Raw genomic sequence first — 14,745 nt, forward strand, 5'->3', positions numbered from 1 at the left:
TCATTGAAAAGCCTCAAATTCTTCAAAAGGTAGCAAATAAACTTATTACCCAAATTGATGTCACCTCCAGGTAACATTGAGGACTGTAGAACGTCCATTAGTTTGTACAGTTTTCTCCTGCTCTACTTTTGTACATCTCTAACAAATAAATAGGATTCTGTAGAGCTTTCTATAAGAAATCTAATACCATAGATACTTGACCCAAGAGATGGATGGTTTAAATTGCTGAATAGACAGGAATCCCCACTATAGGATGCAGTCTCAGAAGGTGCACACAAAGTGTGTACGTGTGCACGGGAAAATGTAAAGAAGGGCCAGCTACTGCAGTATTACAGATCACATGCATGTTTTAAAGCACTTTACAGAAGTATTCTTTTGTAAAATGCAGTAAATCTTACATTCACTTTTTTACATTTTACATTACATTTTTACATTATGAAATGACTTATTCAAAGTTTATCAGCAGGTCAGCAGCAGAACCTTGAATAAAACCTAGGCTGCCCAGCCCTACACATGCTGCTCAGAACACTACCCTGTCTTCTCTGCTATGCTATATTGTCCCTGAAAAAGACAGTAATGATCACTAGAAGAGAGCAGACATACCTGCATTATTCATTACAGTTAATACCTGTCCTATGGAAGTCAGCATCATGAAGAGAGTCACCAATAACAATGATGTCAAGAGAGATATTTGGTCACAGTACAGAATCCCAATGATACTATTGACAAAGGCAAAGTAAGAGTCACAGAATTTCTCTTTAGTTGGTATCAAAATGCAAGAGACAGAAACCTCTGATATACCAGAGATCAGTGAAGCAGGCTTACACAGTATCCCAGAGCATGGTAGAGGCAAGCTACATACATTTCTTTCTAGGTTCCTCAAATGGAAACAGGTCTGTAAAAGTGCCTCTACATCGTTATTACAGGATTTCACAGTGGTTTCTAGAAACAGAAATCTAGCTACAAGAGTCACTGCTTACAAGCACATTTCTATAGGAAGACTGCTCAGACCTACATGATTTTTTTAAAACCCCCTTTAAAAGCAAGTTTTAAAAATTTATTTAAAATACAGAAGCTCCAGGTGAACATAGTTCTGATACACACACATGTAAAGCAAATTAAAAAAAGTTTAAGTGACTGCATTGAAAGGAAAAATAGTATTAAAAACAGACTGGAACTCCTTAGCTGATAAATTTCAGTAGAGTGCTCTTCTATTTCTATTTAGATAACAATTTGTCTCTTAGTTGTACTACAGAAGAGTTGTATTAGCACACTGCATCTTAGTTATACAAGGACAGAAGATTTATAGATGCTGTTTGTAGTTCCATCTTCTTGATTCAAATAAAAGGAAGCAGCTGAAGAGAAGGTGAACCTACTTCATACTCTAATCTTATTCATTCAATCCACATGTGGTTTTTTTAAGGACACTACTAACCAGAAAATGGTTTTATGTTCATTAATGAAGTACATACAGACAAATATTTGATGCAGTTTTAGGATATATATTGAAATTATATTTTTTGGCATCTAGATGTAGGGAAATAACATGAACCGGATAACCTCAATTCTGAACAAGAAAAATCTAAATGTAGTTTGAAATGGGACAATGCTCTTAGTCATATAATTTAGTTTTAGGAAGTCCTGCCAGGAGCAGAGTTGCACTCTATGCTCCTTACGGGTCCCTTCCAACTTGAGATATTCTATGATTCTATGAAATTCTGTAGTATAGCATTACACATATAGCAAGACATGTAGCTGAATAGCATAGCGTTTCCTGCTTAACATTCTATACATATATCTATACCAATTCAAAAGTCATAAGGTTTTACACTATATACACCATTGTGGCTAGTGTACAATGATGAATCTATTTCTTGAGGCTACATTTAGAGAATCTGTATTCAAACCTGAGATATGAAAGACTGATAACTCTAATAGCTGAGACAAAACATACTATGTGGTATTTTAAATATTTGTGAAAATTAAATATATTTTATTTTGCAATAATTATTTAGATTGTCTTGCAAATACTTGTGTTTTTAATAAAGGTCATTTGGGGTGGGGGTGCTGGTAACGTCTGTAACATATGCACTTTAGAAAGGTTTTTTTTTTTCTCTTTTGTAATTAATTGCAGTTACCTCTGTAAACTTCTATATACACCTAAGAAAACAGTTGCCATAAACTTTCAATGTTGACATCTTCACTACTATAGTCTTATACCAAAGTTTTAAGGAAAAAAATTTCCTGATACATATTAAGACCCAACAAAAGTGTTTTGTTTCTAGTTACACAAAGATGGACTAGCTTTCTGAAAGTTAAAATTAATTTTAATTAAAGAGGCTTTGTGCAAGAAACAAGGGAAAACAGTTAAATACCTTGTCCACTGGTAGAAGTGAACACACAATAACTTACCTGGATGCAACATATTTTTCATACACTTCTTCCCTAGCTTTTTTGGCATCCTCTAGCTGAACCTGAAGTCTTTCAAGGCGATCTTCTTCATGTGCACAGCGAACACTAAGCTCCATGTTCTGGCGATTAAGATAATCTTTATCTTTTTGCAACAAGTTGAGGGATTGTTGTATGGTTACCAGCTATAAAAGGCATTAAAAAGAACACTTTAACATGAACTTCAAGATAAGTATTTAACCTATGTACACATATTTGCAATTTGATTTTAACTCTCTTCTGTGAAATCATCTGAACCAAAAAACTATGTTTCACATAAGTTGGTGAAGTTTTATGCTGACTTTAATAAATTTGTAATTTTATGAGTTTTCATGATTTATTTCTGGTAGTTGGCACCTGAAAAAAATAGTGTTCCTTAATCTACTTCAGTATCTAAATTGTACTGAAGTACTGAATAGTGATAGTACTGAATAGTACTATGTCAGAAATACTGATGTTGAGTCTTGGTACCAATCTGTCATCATACTGGCTACAACATTCTCAGAAACAGAAGTGAAAAGTTTAAGGGTACCAGAGTGATGACTGCTCCATAAAGAAATGGTAAAACTGCTAGTTCTGGGGCTGAAGTATATCATGATTGTTGTGAACAAGGTAATGTTCCAGGCCAGCACCAATGGCAAAGAGGGTTACGTATATCTTGTTTTGACTTTCATTTAGCATGGTGTTGCTACAGAAGGCTGAACTGATGCCAAAGTAGAAACGTGAATGTCTTGTGAGTCTCTGTAACAGCATTCCAAATCATCAGATCAGTGGAGCAACTAGTTAAACAGCTGAAAATTTGTACACAATAATGCTTAGAGGCATGCTTCTCTCCATCTGCTCACTTGCTGAGCACCACAGAGGATGAGGTATAAATGCCTGTTCTATACTTTGTTTTATTTAAGGAAAAAAAAACCTCAGCTGTCCTCTCTCTTTCTAAGTAACAGGTTATATGTATATCCACAGTGAACACAGACATCATGGATTACTACATGAAGAAATATATCAAGGATTTACTATCCCTCCAACTCCTCCTCCCCTGGAGTAAATACTGTGTAAATGCTTACAACTGTAAGCAATTACTCTTTCAATACAGAACTTGTGATACTGTATCAGCGCACAAAAACCACCACGGACCATCCAGGAGATTCAAGTAATCACACAGTTTGAACTGGTATTTTAGTTTAAATCAGTGCCACTTTTATTCCTTCTCAGATTAATTTAAAGTTAATGAAAAAAAGCCAGCGTTGCTGCTACAGTGCAGTACTTGATGTGTACATACCAACATGTACATGACAATACTTTTTTGGCCCATTGTTATACACCAAGAACAAACCTGCATTTTGATGTTCTCTTACAAGCTAGAACACTGGTGAATAAACAGCCTAACAAAGCCTTCAGATGGATATAAAAGAGGAGAATACAAAATATATTTTCTAATGAAAACTCAGTTTCTTCTAGTGTCTCAGAGAATCTCTATGGCTACCTGTAAAATTAGGCAGAGGAATACTATCTTTAAAGTGGTAGTTATAGCCACTATTTTATCTGTAACACTGTTAAACAGAGACACTAAGGAACACAATCTCCCCTGAATTCTCTCAGGCATAATTGGTCTCTCTTACTCAGCTGCCAAAGTGTTAACACACAAAGATCCTCCATTTGATTCTTGCCCAGACCAGTACAGAAGTCAAGAACAACCTTCTCGGGAAGTGTCCCTTTCATATCACGTTAAGAAATGAATTCACAAATTAATTCAGAACGGCCAATCAATTATTTCTCTATTGCTTTTGTTTTTTCCCGGGAAGATTTCTATACAGAAACACAGCTTAAAAAATAGTCTTATTTTTGCATCAAAGTTGCACTGAGACACAAATCATATGATAATTAGTCAATGATTATATAAAGTGAAAAAGTTTCTTTCTTGAGGTTCAGTAAATGTCTCTTCCTCCTGAAAAGCTGTTGCTAAGTTACACCTACATCAGATGAAGGGAAAAATCCTTTACTGATTCTGATAGTTTTGGATGATTCTATCCTAACTAGCTTACTTAAGGTGAATAATTAATCCTGGAGGTTCAGTGAAGTAATCCTCCCTATCAACAATTTAGATGCAGAAATAGTGAAAATGGAATACTGAGTAATAGAAGCTTGTACTGGTATAAACCATCAAAAGTCCTATAGATCAAGGCAGTGGACTTAGAAACATTCTCTACATTATGATTCTCTTCGAGCGCCTTGACCCAAAAGCTCTCATACATGCCATTAAGGGAGCCATCACTGAACACAATTCGTGACTCCTGGATAAATGAATTACTCAACAGAGAAGCAGCAAGGGACACTTCTCTGGACCTGACAGGCCTCAGGCTCTTGGAATATCTTTGAGGCAGCAGAAACACGTTCCCTTGTGCAATGCTAGTGCTACCAGAATGGCAGCGACTAAGATCTGGGTGAAGTGAGTGGCCTAACTGGATCAGAACTCACCAGACCCTAACAAAGATGAGAACCCCTCTGTGCCTGAAGAGACATTTATTCATTTTCCCAGCAGAAAGACTTTCAAAGACTAATGAAGACACGTTAGAGAAAAGCAGTCCATCACCCTAGCAGATAGTCCTGTCCAAAAGGGAAGCAGCACTGGAATTCCTTGTCAAGATGCAGTATCATAGAAAGACAAGGTCCAGAATAGCAGTCTTTCTGTTCCTGACACAGAACTAACTTCTGTAAAGGTGAACTGAAGGAAACTTCGGGAAACTGAACCATTGTACTAGAGAGTCACAGAGGAGAAAAACTATACACTCTATTATATCTAGAAAAAACATACACAACAAAACATAAGCCATACAGTAGCTCTGCCCTACTGTCACTATTTGATAGTGGTCAGAAAGAGCTAAAGCAAGTTATAACTAGTTCTGTATCTTTTCAGGGACAGAGCATACTCACAGCCTTCACTGGTAAACTTTGCCCTCAGGCCTCCCAGGTTCCTGAGCTTATTGGCAGAGTTTGGAAGATTGAAGCAAAGGAAGATTAAGCTAGAGACCTAGGAAAACGGCATTGTACATAATGCCTAGGGAAAACAGAAAGCACTTGACCAATGTTAAGGGAGATAGGCAACGTTGCTGTGAGGTTGGCCAGCTGTCTGAAAGATCATAGCAAGTGAGCAAGTCTTCTGATGACCAGAATCCACTTTCAAGGAGCAAGACCCAGGGAACTGTGAGTTGGTAAATCTAACCTCAGTCCCTGCAAAGATTATGAAGCAAACCCTCCTGAAGTCATATCCGTGCATATAGAGGAAAAGGTGACTGGAAACAACTAGCATGGATTTACCAAGGTCAAACTGTGCCTAGAAAACCTAACAAGGAAGTTGGCTCTATGGGTAGGGGGACAATTGTCCATGTCATTTACTTGGACTTTTTGCATGGCTTTCAGCCATCTCCCATAACATCTCCCTGGGAAAATTGGCAAAATACAGATTGGATAGGGAAATATCAGTTCAGCAAATTAAACATGAGCCAGAACTGTGCCCTGACGGCAAAGAAGGCCGAGTGCCTACTAGGCTGTATTAGCAACAATGCAGACAATAGATTGAAGAAAATTATTATTATCCTGTGTTCAGTACTTGTGAGACTGTGTTTGGTGTGCCATGTGCCACTCCAAGTTCCTTATAAGGACATATATTAACATACTGGAACAAGACCAGAAGACCTCTACCAAGATGGTCATGGACTGCAGCACATGATGTACAAGGGGCTGAGAGAAATAGGGTTTTTTTCAGCCTTCAGAAGAGAAATCTGGTTGTGGAAAATCTTATTGCCATCTTCACCTATCCAACTGGAACATACAGAAAGAGTCAGACTCTTGGAAGTGCATAGTGACAGGACAACAGGCAATAGAAAAAAGCTGCAACAACTCTTTAGATTTTACAACAGCTTTTTCACAAAGAGGGTGGACAAACACTGGCACAGAGTGTCCAGAAAGGCTGTGCAGTCTCCATCCTTGGAAATATTCAAAATCAGCAAAGCCCTAAGCAACCTGACCTAAGCTGGCTCTGCACTGCATGGGAGGGTTGGACCAGCTGGTCACCTGAGGACCATTCTAATCTAAATTATTCTATGATCCTACAGGTGATCATGACAGACTTGATTAGACTAAGAATCAAATTCCCGAGGTGAAGAAATAGACAATTACTGAAATAAGAACTTTACGTTTACCTCTTTTGATAAGTCATTTCTTTCTTTAGCTTGTGCTTTGTGTGACACCTCTAATATTTCATATTTTCTTCTGAGTTCTGAAAATTCATGTTCAAATACATCACGTTCACTGTTAAAATAAAGTGAAACTATTAGATGCATAAAGTGTAATGAACAAGATTCCTGTGCATTTGTAACTTCTCAGCTTTCTTTCATTTAATGATACTGACTTCTTCCAAGCAGTTACTCATAGGGCAATTAGTGATCTTACTTTTTTTAGTTAACACCTGCAACAGTATCTTATTATATGAAAGAATTTTCTTTGTTTTTAAGTATTTTAAAAAAAATCCTAAATTATAATACAATAATCCTGAATTCCCATCCTAAACTATTTCATCCTCCTCTGATCATTCTTCTTTAGTGTAACTTTGGGCTATACATTTCTCTTCTTAGCAATGAACTGCAAGTACCCTTGTCCATCCTTTTAGCTTTATCAAGCTGTTGATGCTATTTCCCATGACATTCTCTTGAATCTTTTGCAGACATTGAAGTCTGATAAAAGGTAAAGCAACTTCATTCCCATCTTCCTAATCAAACAGAAAGCAATGTATACTTGTTCTCAGTTGCTACTCTCCCTTGTATACAGTCCCTTGATACCAGAGAGGGTTGTACTACTCTTCTCATGTTTAAAATACACATGACAACTGCAAAAATTACGTTGGTGTCCTGAGTAAGAGTGCTTTCTATGTGCACGAATAGGCAGCTCTATGTCTCCATTCTATCTGACCCTGTCAGAACAGTGAGATGAATGAGCCAGTATGAGCTTGTCGCTTGGAAAAAAACTAACCAGCTTTATATTAAGCACAGCATGCTTCAAAACTGAGATAACTTGTAGTACACTAGAACTAGAAGATTTGACATAGCATTTCTAAAGGCAGAAATGAGCCTGGAAGTGATTAACTCCTGCAATGCTCCCAAATATCCTCCTTCAGTCATGCCAACAGTGCTCTCCTCCCCTCCCCTTCGTCTGTGCCTACCCAGATGAATACAACCTACTCTCTCAAACATAGTTTTGGCACGTTCATTCATGCCTTTTTCAACTCAAGACTATTTTAAATGTACACCGTTAAACACTAGGGCCATTCACATGAACATTATTACAATCCACTTATTAAGATGCAGTTGCACACGGGAAGCAAACCATAGCATCAATCCATCCTGTTTGCAACAAGCTTCCAGGTAGATTCCAAGGTTGTTTTAGTACATATAGCTGTGAACACTCATCCAAAAGACAGACTCTCCTTCAAATGACTTCGTGGCAAAGTCATTTGTGTCAGTAACTGTGCCTGAATTCATACAGTCTGAACAGCTAAGGAGCTGGGGATTCATAATGCCCATTTTAATTCATTCCCCAAGAAATGTTGCAAAGGCCAGATTTCTTGTACTTGCAAGCACAATGAAAAAGCCATCTGGGACCTGGACTGTGAAGTATAAGTCTATGAGTATATTCATAAGAAGTCCATTTTCACTATTTTGCAATTGTTGTTTACAAGATGGGCATTTAGAGCATAGGCTAGAACTGCAAAATCTGTATTTTAAAAGTGAGAAGAGACACCAACTTCCTGCAGTTAAACCAATTCAGTAAGGTAATCCTAAGATTCTCTGACAAAGAGTTCTCATAACAGCCTTTTCAAATTTTTGGTTACAAGGTTATCTTAAGTTGTAAATATTAATTCCCAAAGTCCTACCTTCTTAATTCACTGTGTAAGCACCACACAGTAGAGCATAGGGCCTTCTGTTAGATCATTGCTTTTAAACTAGGAAAAAAGAATATTTGTTCTAAGATGCTTGGCATCAGTTACTCCCACTTCTTCAGTTGCAACAAGACTGGTAGACTCTTTGTGAAAGCACAGTAAACCCCTAAATATAAAATTTTAGGAAGATAATTTGATGCATCAAATTTCAAAATGTTATTCATCTTATGACTGCCATATACTACAGGAATTAATTGAACCATTAGTGGATTGAGGTAAGGAAAAATATCTGTGGTGCGCATAAGACAAAAAAATAAAATTAAAAACTCTAGTCAGTCAAGATTGAAGTTTATCTATTAACATTTGTACGTTAGTAGAACACTTGCATTATAGAGATACCTACCGTTTTACTTTATCATAGTTCTCTTGTCTGTAATCACCTTGCTGAATCATCTGCTTAGTATCAGCCAGTTCCAATGTTAAACGTTGGCATCTAACCTCAAGCTCTGACCGATTCCTCCTCTCGTCTTCATAGCTCTAGAAGGCAAGACATTTTGAAATGGTCACAGCTACACTGATATTTACTTAAAGTAATCACCAACTAAGTTTTGTGAAAGCCTCTTATGGATATTCAAGTGCTAGTATTTTCATTTGTCTCAGTATTTGAAAATCTAGCACATATCACAAAGTAGCCAGCTATACCGATACTCAACTTACTTTTATCTTATTCTAAATAGTTGATTAACATACCTATTTTTTCTAAGACATTTCTCCATTAGCACAACTTTCAAGAGCAGCACAAAAGTCACACCACCTTTGCAACATTTTCAAACAAGTTCCCTTGTGAAGATTCTTTTTCTCAAATGGACTAGTAAGAGGATTGGTCGTTTAGAAAGTTTGGAAACTTCTGTCATTATATGAAAAATTTCAGCCAGTTACTCCCAAACTGTATCTGGTAACTTATGCTTACTGAAGCATATATCATCCAAAGATTTGGTGGAAGAAGTAAAAAAAAAAAAAAAAAAAAAGGTGCTTATTTAACAGTCTATTGCATTAATTTCAATTTTCCCTTTTTTTTCCTCATGCATTTTGAAAGACTACATTAGGAACCAGAAAAAAGGGACCAAAGCAAGAGAACACACAGAAAGTATTGTCTTTTAAAACACTGGTTATTCCTTTTGAAGATAAGGAAATTTCCTAATCATCCTACTCTTCCCTCCCACCTCCCACAGGAATAGCAGACTATTGTACCTTAATTGCCAATCCAGGCTCCATTTCTCAGATTTTTCTACAAAGTAGGTAGATATTTTCACAAACTTACCTTACTTGCTTGTCCTAAATGCTGTACTACTCAGCAATTTCTTCACAAAAACAACCAAAAATAATTCTCATCCACCTATACTAGGGAAAACTGACAGCAAAGAGAGTTGCTTGTTCAAAATTTGAGAATACCCCCTGGCATCTAGATTTTTCCCCATATTCTGCTATGGTCGATACATATTAAGCTCAACAATGGATGCCTGATAAACAGTAACTCCATCTGGTTATACCATATGAACATGATAATATTATTCACTGAAGGTGAACACAAAACTAAATGACTACTTTAAGACGTGATCACTGAACTAACCATTTAGCCTCTGCAAATTAAACTTATTTTGCAGTGAGGGACATTGTATGAGCACATAATTTTTTGAAATAATCTGAAAGCTATGCTTTACACAGTTATAAGAGAAGACAGTAATTGTGCCTAGCTAGTTTTTAACAGACAAGAAAAGTTTAGGACAACTGCAGTTACCAAGTGGATGACTCCTAAATACAGCTTCCCAGAACAAATGAACACAAGGATAATACTCTAGGATAGGGATGGAGGGGCACAAAGAACACTGATCAAATTCACAGGTACCATAAACTGAAAGACTGACAGAATGCCTTCTTGAAAACACAAACCTAAATACTTGATAAGACACTACGGAAAAGTTCCCTGAGCTATTAAACATACTGTAACTATTCTGTTGATAAATAAGAATTTTTTGGTTTGTATTTCACAAATCTAGTAATTTTCACCTTCACTAAAATCCCATTTAGATCAATCACAAAAATCACAACACTGAGAAAGTTTTCATGAGGATTTTGGATGGCATATCATTAAGAACACGTCATCTAAAGATACGATTGTTATTCATCCTAACATACTGGTATATGTGGCTTATTTTTATGTTTACCCTAATTAATGGATACACATTAAGCAAATTAACACTACAGAACACTTTCTTCTTAAGCCAATTAACATGCCATCATTTATAAAGATGGCATTATTGTAACAGTAAAGCCTCTGTTAGATGTTTTTAAAGGTGTTGCCTACAAGTTACTTAGAGTTTCAAATATGTAACATACAGGTGCAAGTACCCTGTTATACAGTGCAAACATGACTCATCTTGCAACAGGAAATAGTGGTAAGGGCACTTAACTTTTAAGAGCAACTTGAAAGATTAAGTTTGGATACAATTCCTCTGTGGATATCCAGTGCCATTCTGCTAATACTATGCTGGAATTCATACACCCTTCACAGAGTGGGCTATTTAAGCTCCTACAGTATTACACATTTAGCAGCTAGAAGACAACTACCAAAAGTATAAAATTAAATTGATATACCTCTGGACAAATTTGTCATTAATAGCTCTAAAGCACCAATTAAAAGAACACTTAAATGTCTACAAAATTAGAGCCTTCTAATACCCAAGACCTAAACTAGGTTTTGAATTTTATTTAACAAATCAGTTGTTAATGTCATGTAACAACACGGTAACTCCAGGGAAGGAGTGATACTAAAGTGATACTAAAGTGATACTAAAGTGATACTAAAGTGATACTAAAGTGATACTAAAGTGATACTAAAGTGATACTAAAGTGATACTAAAGTGATACTAAAGTGATACTAAAGTGATACTAAAGTGATACTAAAGTGATACTAAAGTGATACTAAAGTGATACTAAAGTGATACTAAAGTGATACTAAAGTGATACTAAAGTGATACTAAAGTGATACTAAAGTGATACTAAAGTGATACTAAAGTGATACTAAAGTGATACTAAGACATACCTAAAGTATCGAACTGTTAAACAGATAATTAAAGAAAGGGTGTTTGTTTTGTTTGCCTTTTTTTTTTTTTGCCTTTTTTTTTTTTTTTTAAAGATTTACTATAATTCTTGAAGAAATACTAATTCTACTGCATAGGTCACTGTTTTCCAACTACTTAATCTTTTAGGTGTCAAAGTTGTATTTTAATCACAGGAAGAAATGGGACAAAGCAAGCTATAAAACAGTCCATAGGCTAACAGACAAAACCCCCATGTGGTATGCGTATCTCCAGGTAGCAGACACATGAGCTTCTGGACTTCTATAGCAATAAATCTTAAAGACATACAATCAAGCTCCTGTGCTTAGGAATAATGAGCTTTGCATGTGATGAAGCTAATTTAGTTTATAACAATGTCCATATACCCTGAATTGTAAGATCTCTGCAATGGAACAGCTTTATCTTTCAATTTATCTTCAAGAGATAGCTTGGAAGTCTTGATGAACAGCTTTGTCCTGCTGAAGCAAAAAGGGGGCTTTTAGAAGGATCAAGATACAGAGCACTTCCAAGGACATGAAAGAGGCCCTAGAAATAAAACCAATAAATAAAAATAACTTAAGTAAGCCCATAAACCTTAAAAAAATTAAAGGACAAACAGTACATCCTCACATGGAACATGATTGCAATGATCCTGCCAACAATGCATGGCTTTTCTTCAGCTTCTTACTAATTTTTGCTACTGCAGAGAGCAGCAACTCAGACAGATGAGGTGGTTAAAACAAACCAACCCATCCTACGTGAGATGGGTAGGCAAACATCGCCTAAATGAATTGTTAACAGAGCTGTCCAAGAGACCCAGTATTAACCAGTACAGGTGGTTTCTACAGAGCATATGAAGCAGTACCTACCAAGCACTTCTATTTGGTTTATAAACACTGTTCAACAGATGGATGTTTCAAGCAAGAAGATTCTGAACTTGCCTGATCTGCACCATTTAAAACCCAAACTAGTAGAGAAACTAAAGATCTAATGACAGACCTCAGTTTTATGATATTAAGCTTCACTGTTATCTTCCATCTGGAATGAACAGCAGCTTATAGCAGTCACTGAAATGAACACCTATCTAAATTTCAAGTACAAAAACTGGTTGACATACTTTCTGAACAAACTTAGTAACACACAATACATGGTAGGGATTAGTTGATCTTTCAAAAACCGTTTGGGGATAAGAAGATAAACAACAGAACTGCAGGGAAAATTAATCAGCCAATCAAGCAGAAGGAGCATGACTTCTTCACACTGACTACAGATAAGTCTGTGGAACAAAGTGATCCTGCTTTTAAAAAGCTTATTTAAAATAACTTCATCTTTGAAGGCTCAGTTACACAAGTCAGTGCTTTCTGTCATATCCTAAGGTACCTGAAGGTCCTAGGAAAACGTAAAGCTACTATACAATTGTGATGTGAAAACCAATTCCCTCAAGTTATTTGGATGAGCTGCTGCTACTTAGTAAAGATGAAATTTTGCTTCAATCTGTTTACATAGTATGCATTCAAAAATTACTGTTCAATACATTATTTATTTGACTACAATTGCCTAAATGTCAGGAAGAAGTTATATATAACTGAATGAATAAGACATCTCTTCTAGTATGTTGATATGAAATTGGTAATCTGCCAAGGACTGTAGATGGGGCACTGTCTGCCACAAAAAAATAATAAAATAGGGAAGCTCTACAAGTAAGGTAAGAAAGAAAAGCTTTGGCATAAGTACCTCTATTGCAAAAGAAAGTGGGAATAAAAAGCTCTTTCTCTCCAGATCTGAGCTGACTAGAATCTTAAGTGAAATACTCTCAGGTGAAAAGGATCCTTGAGATCAGTGCATTAGAGACTAGAAGTGAGCCATTTGGTACTTCTGAACAACAACTAGCAGTCTATACAAGTCATAGTTATATATCAAAAGAGGTAGAAAGACACTGGATAGAAAAGGGAACTTTCATAGATATGTAAGTTTTCTTGAGTCTTGGAAATATTAAACTGCTGCCCCAAGCTAATAGTTATCGGTAGAACATTTTTCTTTGTAGCTTTTTTACTGAACAACATAAATATGAAGGAAAGAAGGCACATATCTCACACAGGATTAAGGCCTCATGTGTCCTTTCTAGAGAGAGATGTGAAAACCAAGTAATCAAAGCACTGCTTGAAAGAATTGGTGTCAGGGAGCTGGGGAAGGGTTCTAGAGTGCAGTCTTTAATTAAAGATGTGTAAACTTCAGAAGAAATCTGAGCGAACACAGCCCTCCTGGAGTAGCAACAGTAGCCTCAATTTCACAACATTCAGATACATCTAGCACCAACTGATCCTTTGAGTGCAACAGCTTAGTTCATTCTTTGAAGACTGTAGAAACGTTTTTCCTCCAGCTGTGAAACAGTATCACAGAGAAAATTGTTAGTTATGTCTAGCAAAACCTGACAGCTACTAATCCTAGTTCAGAGACGAGGTCTTAGAATCCTGAGATCGTTGTCTTACATACATCCAGCTTTGTCTGTAGGCTAACTATAGCTTTTAGATAACTGTCATACTATAAATTTGGTTGCAAGTCCTGAAGGCAACTTCATAGAAAAAAAAAAAAAAACAAACCACAAACCACTAAAGAAAGGAATCTCTGATAAAACTGTATCAAGACCAAATTCCAGGAAGACATTGCCAAGAAACTCATAGCCAGAAGAAGAAAGCAATACTTAATCTTCTAGAGCTACAAAGAAAAGCAGAATTTCCTTCTCAGACTCCCTCCCAGCCTTGAGAGAAATACGTGAGTAGTAAATTACATCTGTTTGCGGGAGGTTCTAACCACTTTGGAAGCAAACAACTCTGAAAATAGTACACTGATGTTCAGCATGGAAACATGCACAGCAGAAGCTGGTTTTGTTTCTGGGATGCTCCTGGTAATACAAACTATAGCTGCACTTTCTACTCTATCTGTACCTCCAAAGGTGGTGGTGCCAACATTATTTGTACTTGAAGTACTGAGCACTGTAAAAGGAGGACTGAAACAAGTCTGTACTATACATTTGGTAACAGATCAGTCAGCACTGCAATACAAGAACATTGCTTTTACCAGTTCCACCATCTTCCCCCAGTCTGTTGCTGCTGCACCTAGAATCAGAGGAACTGCACTGGTCTAAATCACAGATGCAAACACAGTGTACAGAGAGTCATTAACTCAGTGCTAGTACTGCAGAACCACTTACACTGACCACTTTAAGAATGGAAAGAAGTGACA

General features: G+C 36.6%; 1 protein-coding gene across 2 annotated transcripts in view; it reads right to left on the reverse strand.

Annotated features, from left to right (window-relative positions):
* Nucleotides 1–14,745, reverse strand: part of PIBF1 (progesterone immunomodulatory binding factor 1) — a 120,895-nt gene that overhangs the window by 92,108 nt on the left and 14,042 nt on the right. For both annotated transcript variants that reach the window (XM_074859515.1, XM_074859516.1), the window contains exons 6-8: nucleotides 8,787–8,920; nucleotides 6,651–6,759; nucleotides 2,413–2,594 (exon numbers count right to left, since the gene is read on the reverse strand). In XM_074859515.1, the coding sequence (XP_074715616.1) occupies nucleotides 2,413–2,594; nucleotides 6,651–6,759; nucleotides 8,787–8,920 (425 nt within the window). The remainder of the gene's footprint in view (nucleotides 1–2,412; nucleotides 2,595–6,650; nucleotides 6,760–8,786; nucleotides 8,921–14,745) is intronic.

Source organism: Strix uralensis, chromosome 2 (assembly GCF_047716275.1).
Source record: "Strix uralensis isolate ZFMK-TIS-50842 chromosome 2, bStrUra1, whole genome shotgun sequence".
NCBI lineage: Eukaryota > Metazoa > Chordata > Aves > Strigiformes > Strigidae > Strix > Strix uralensis.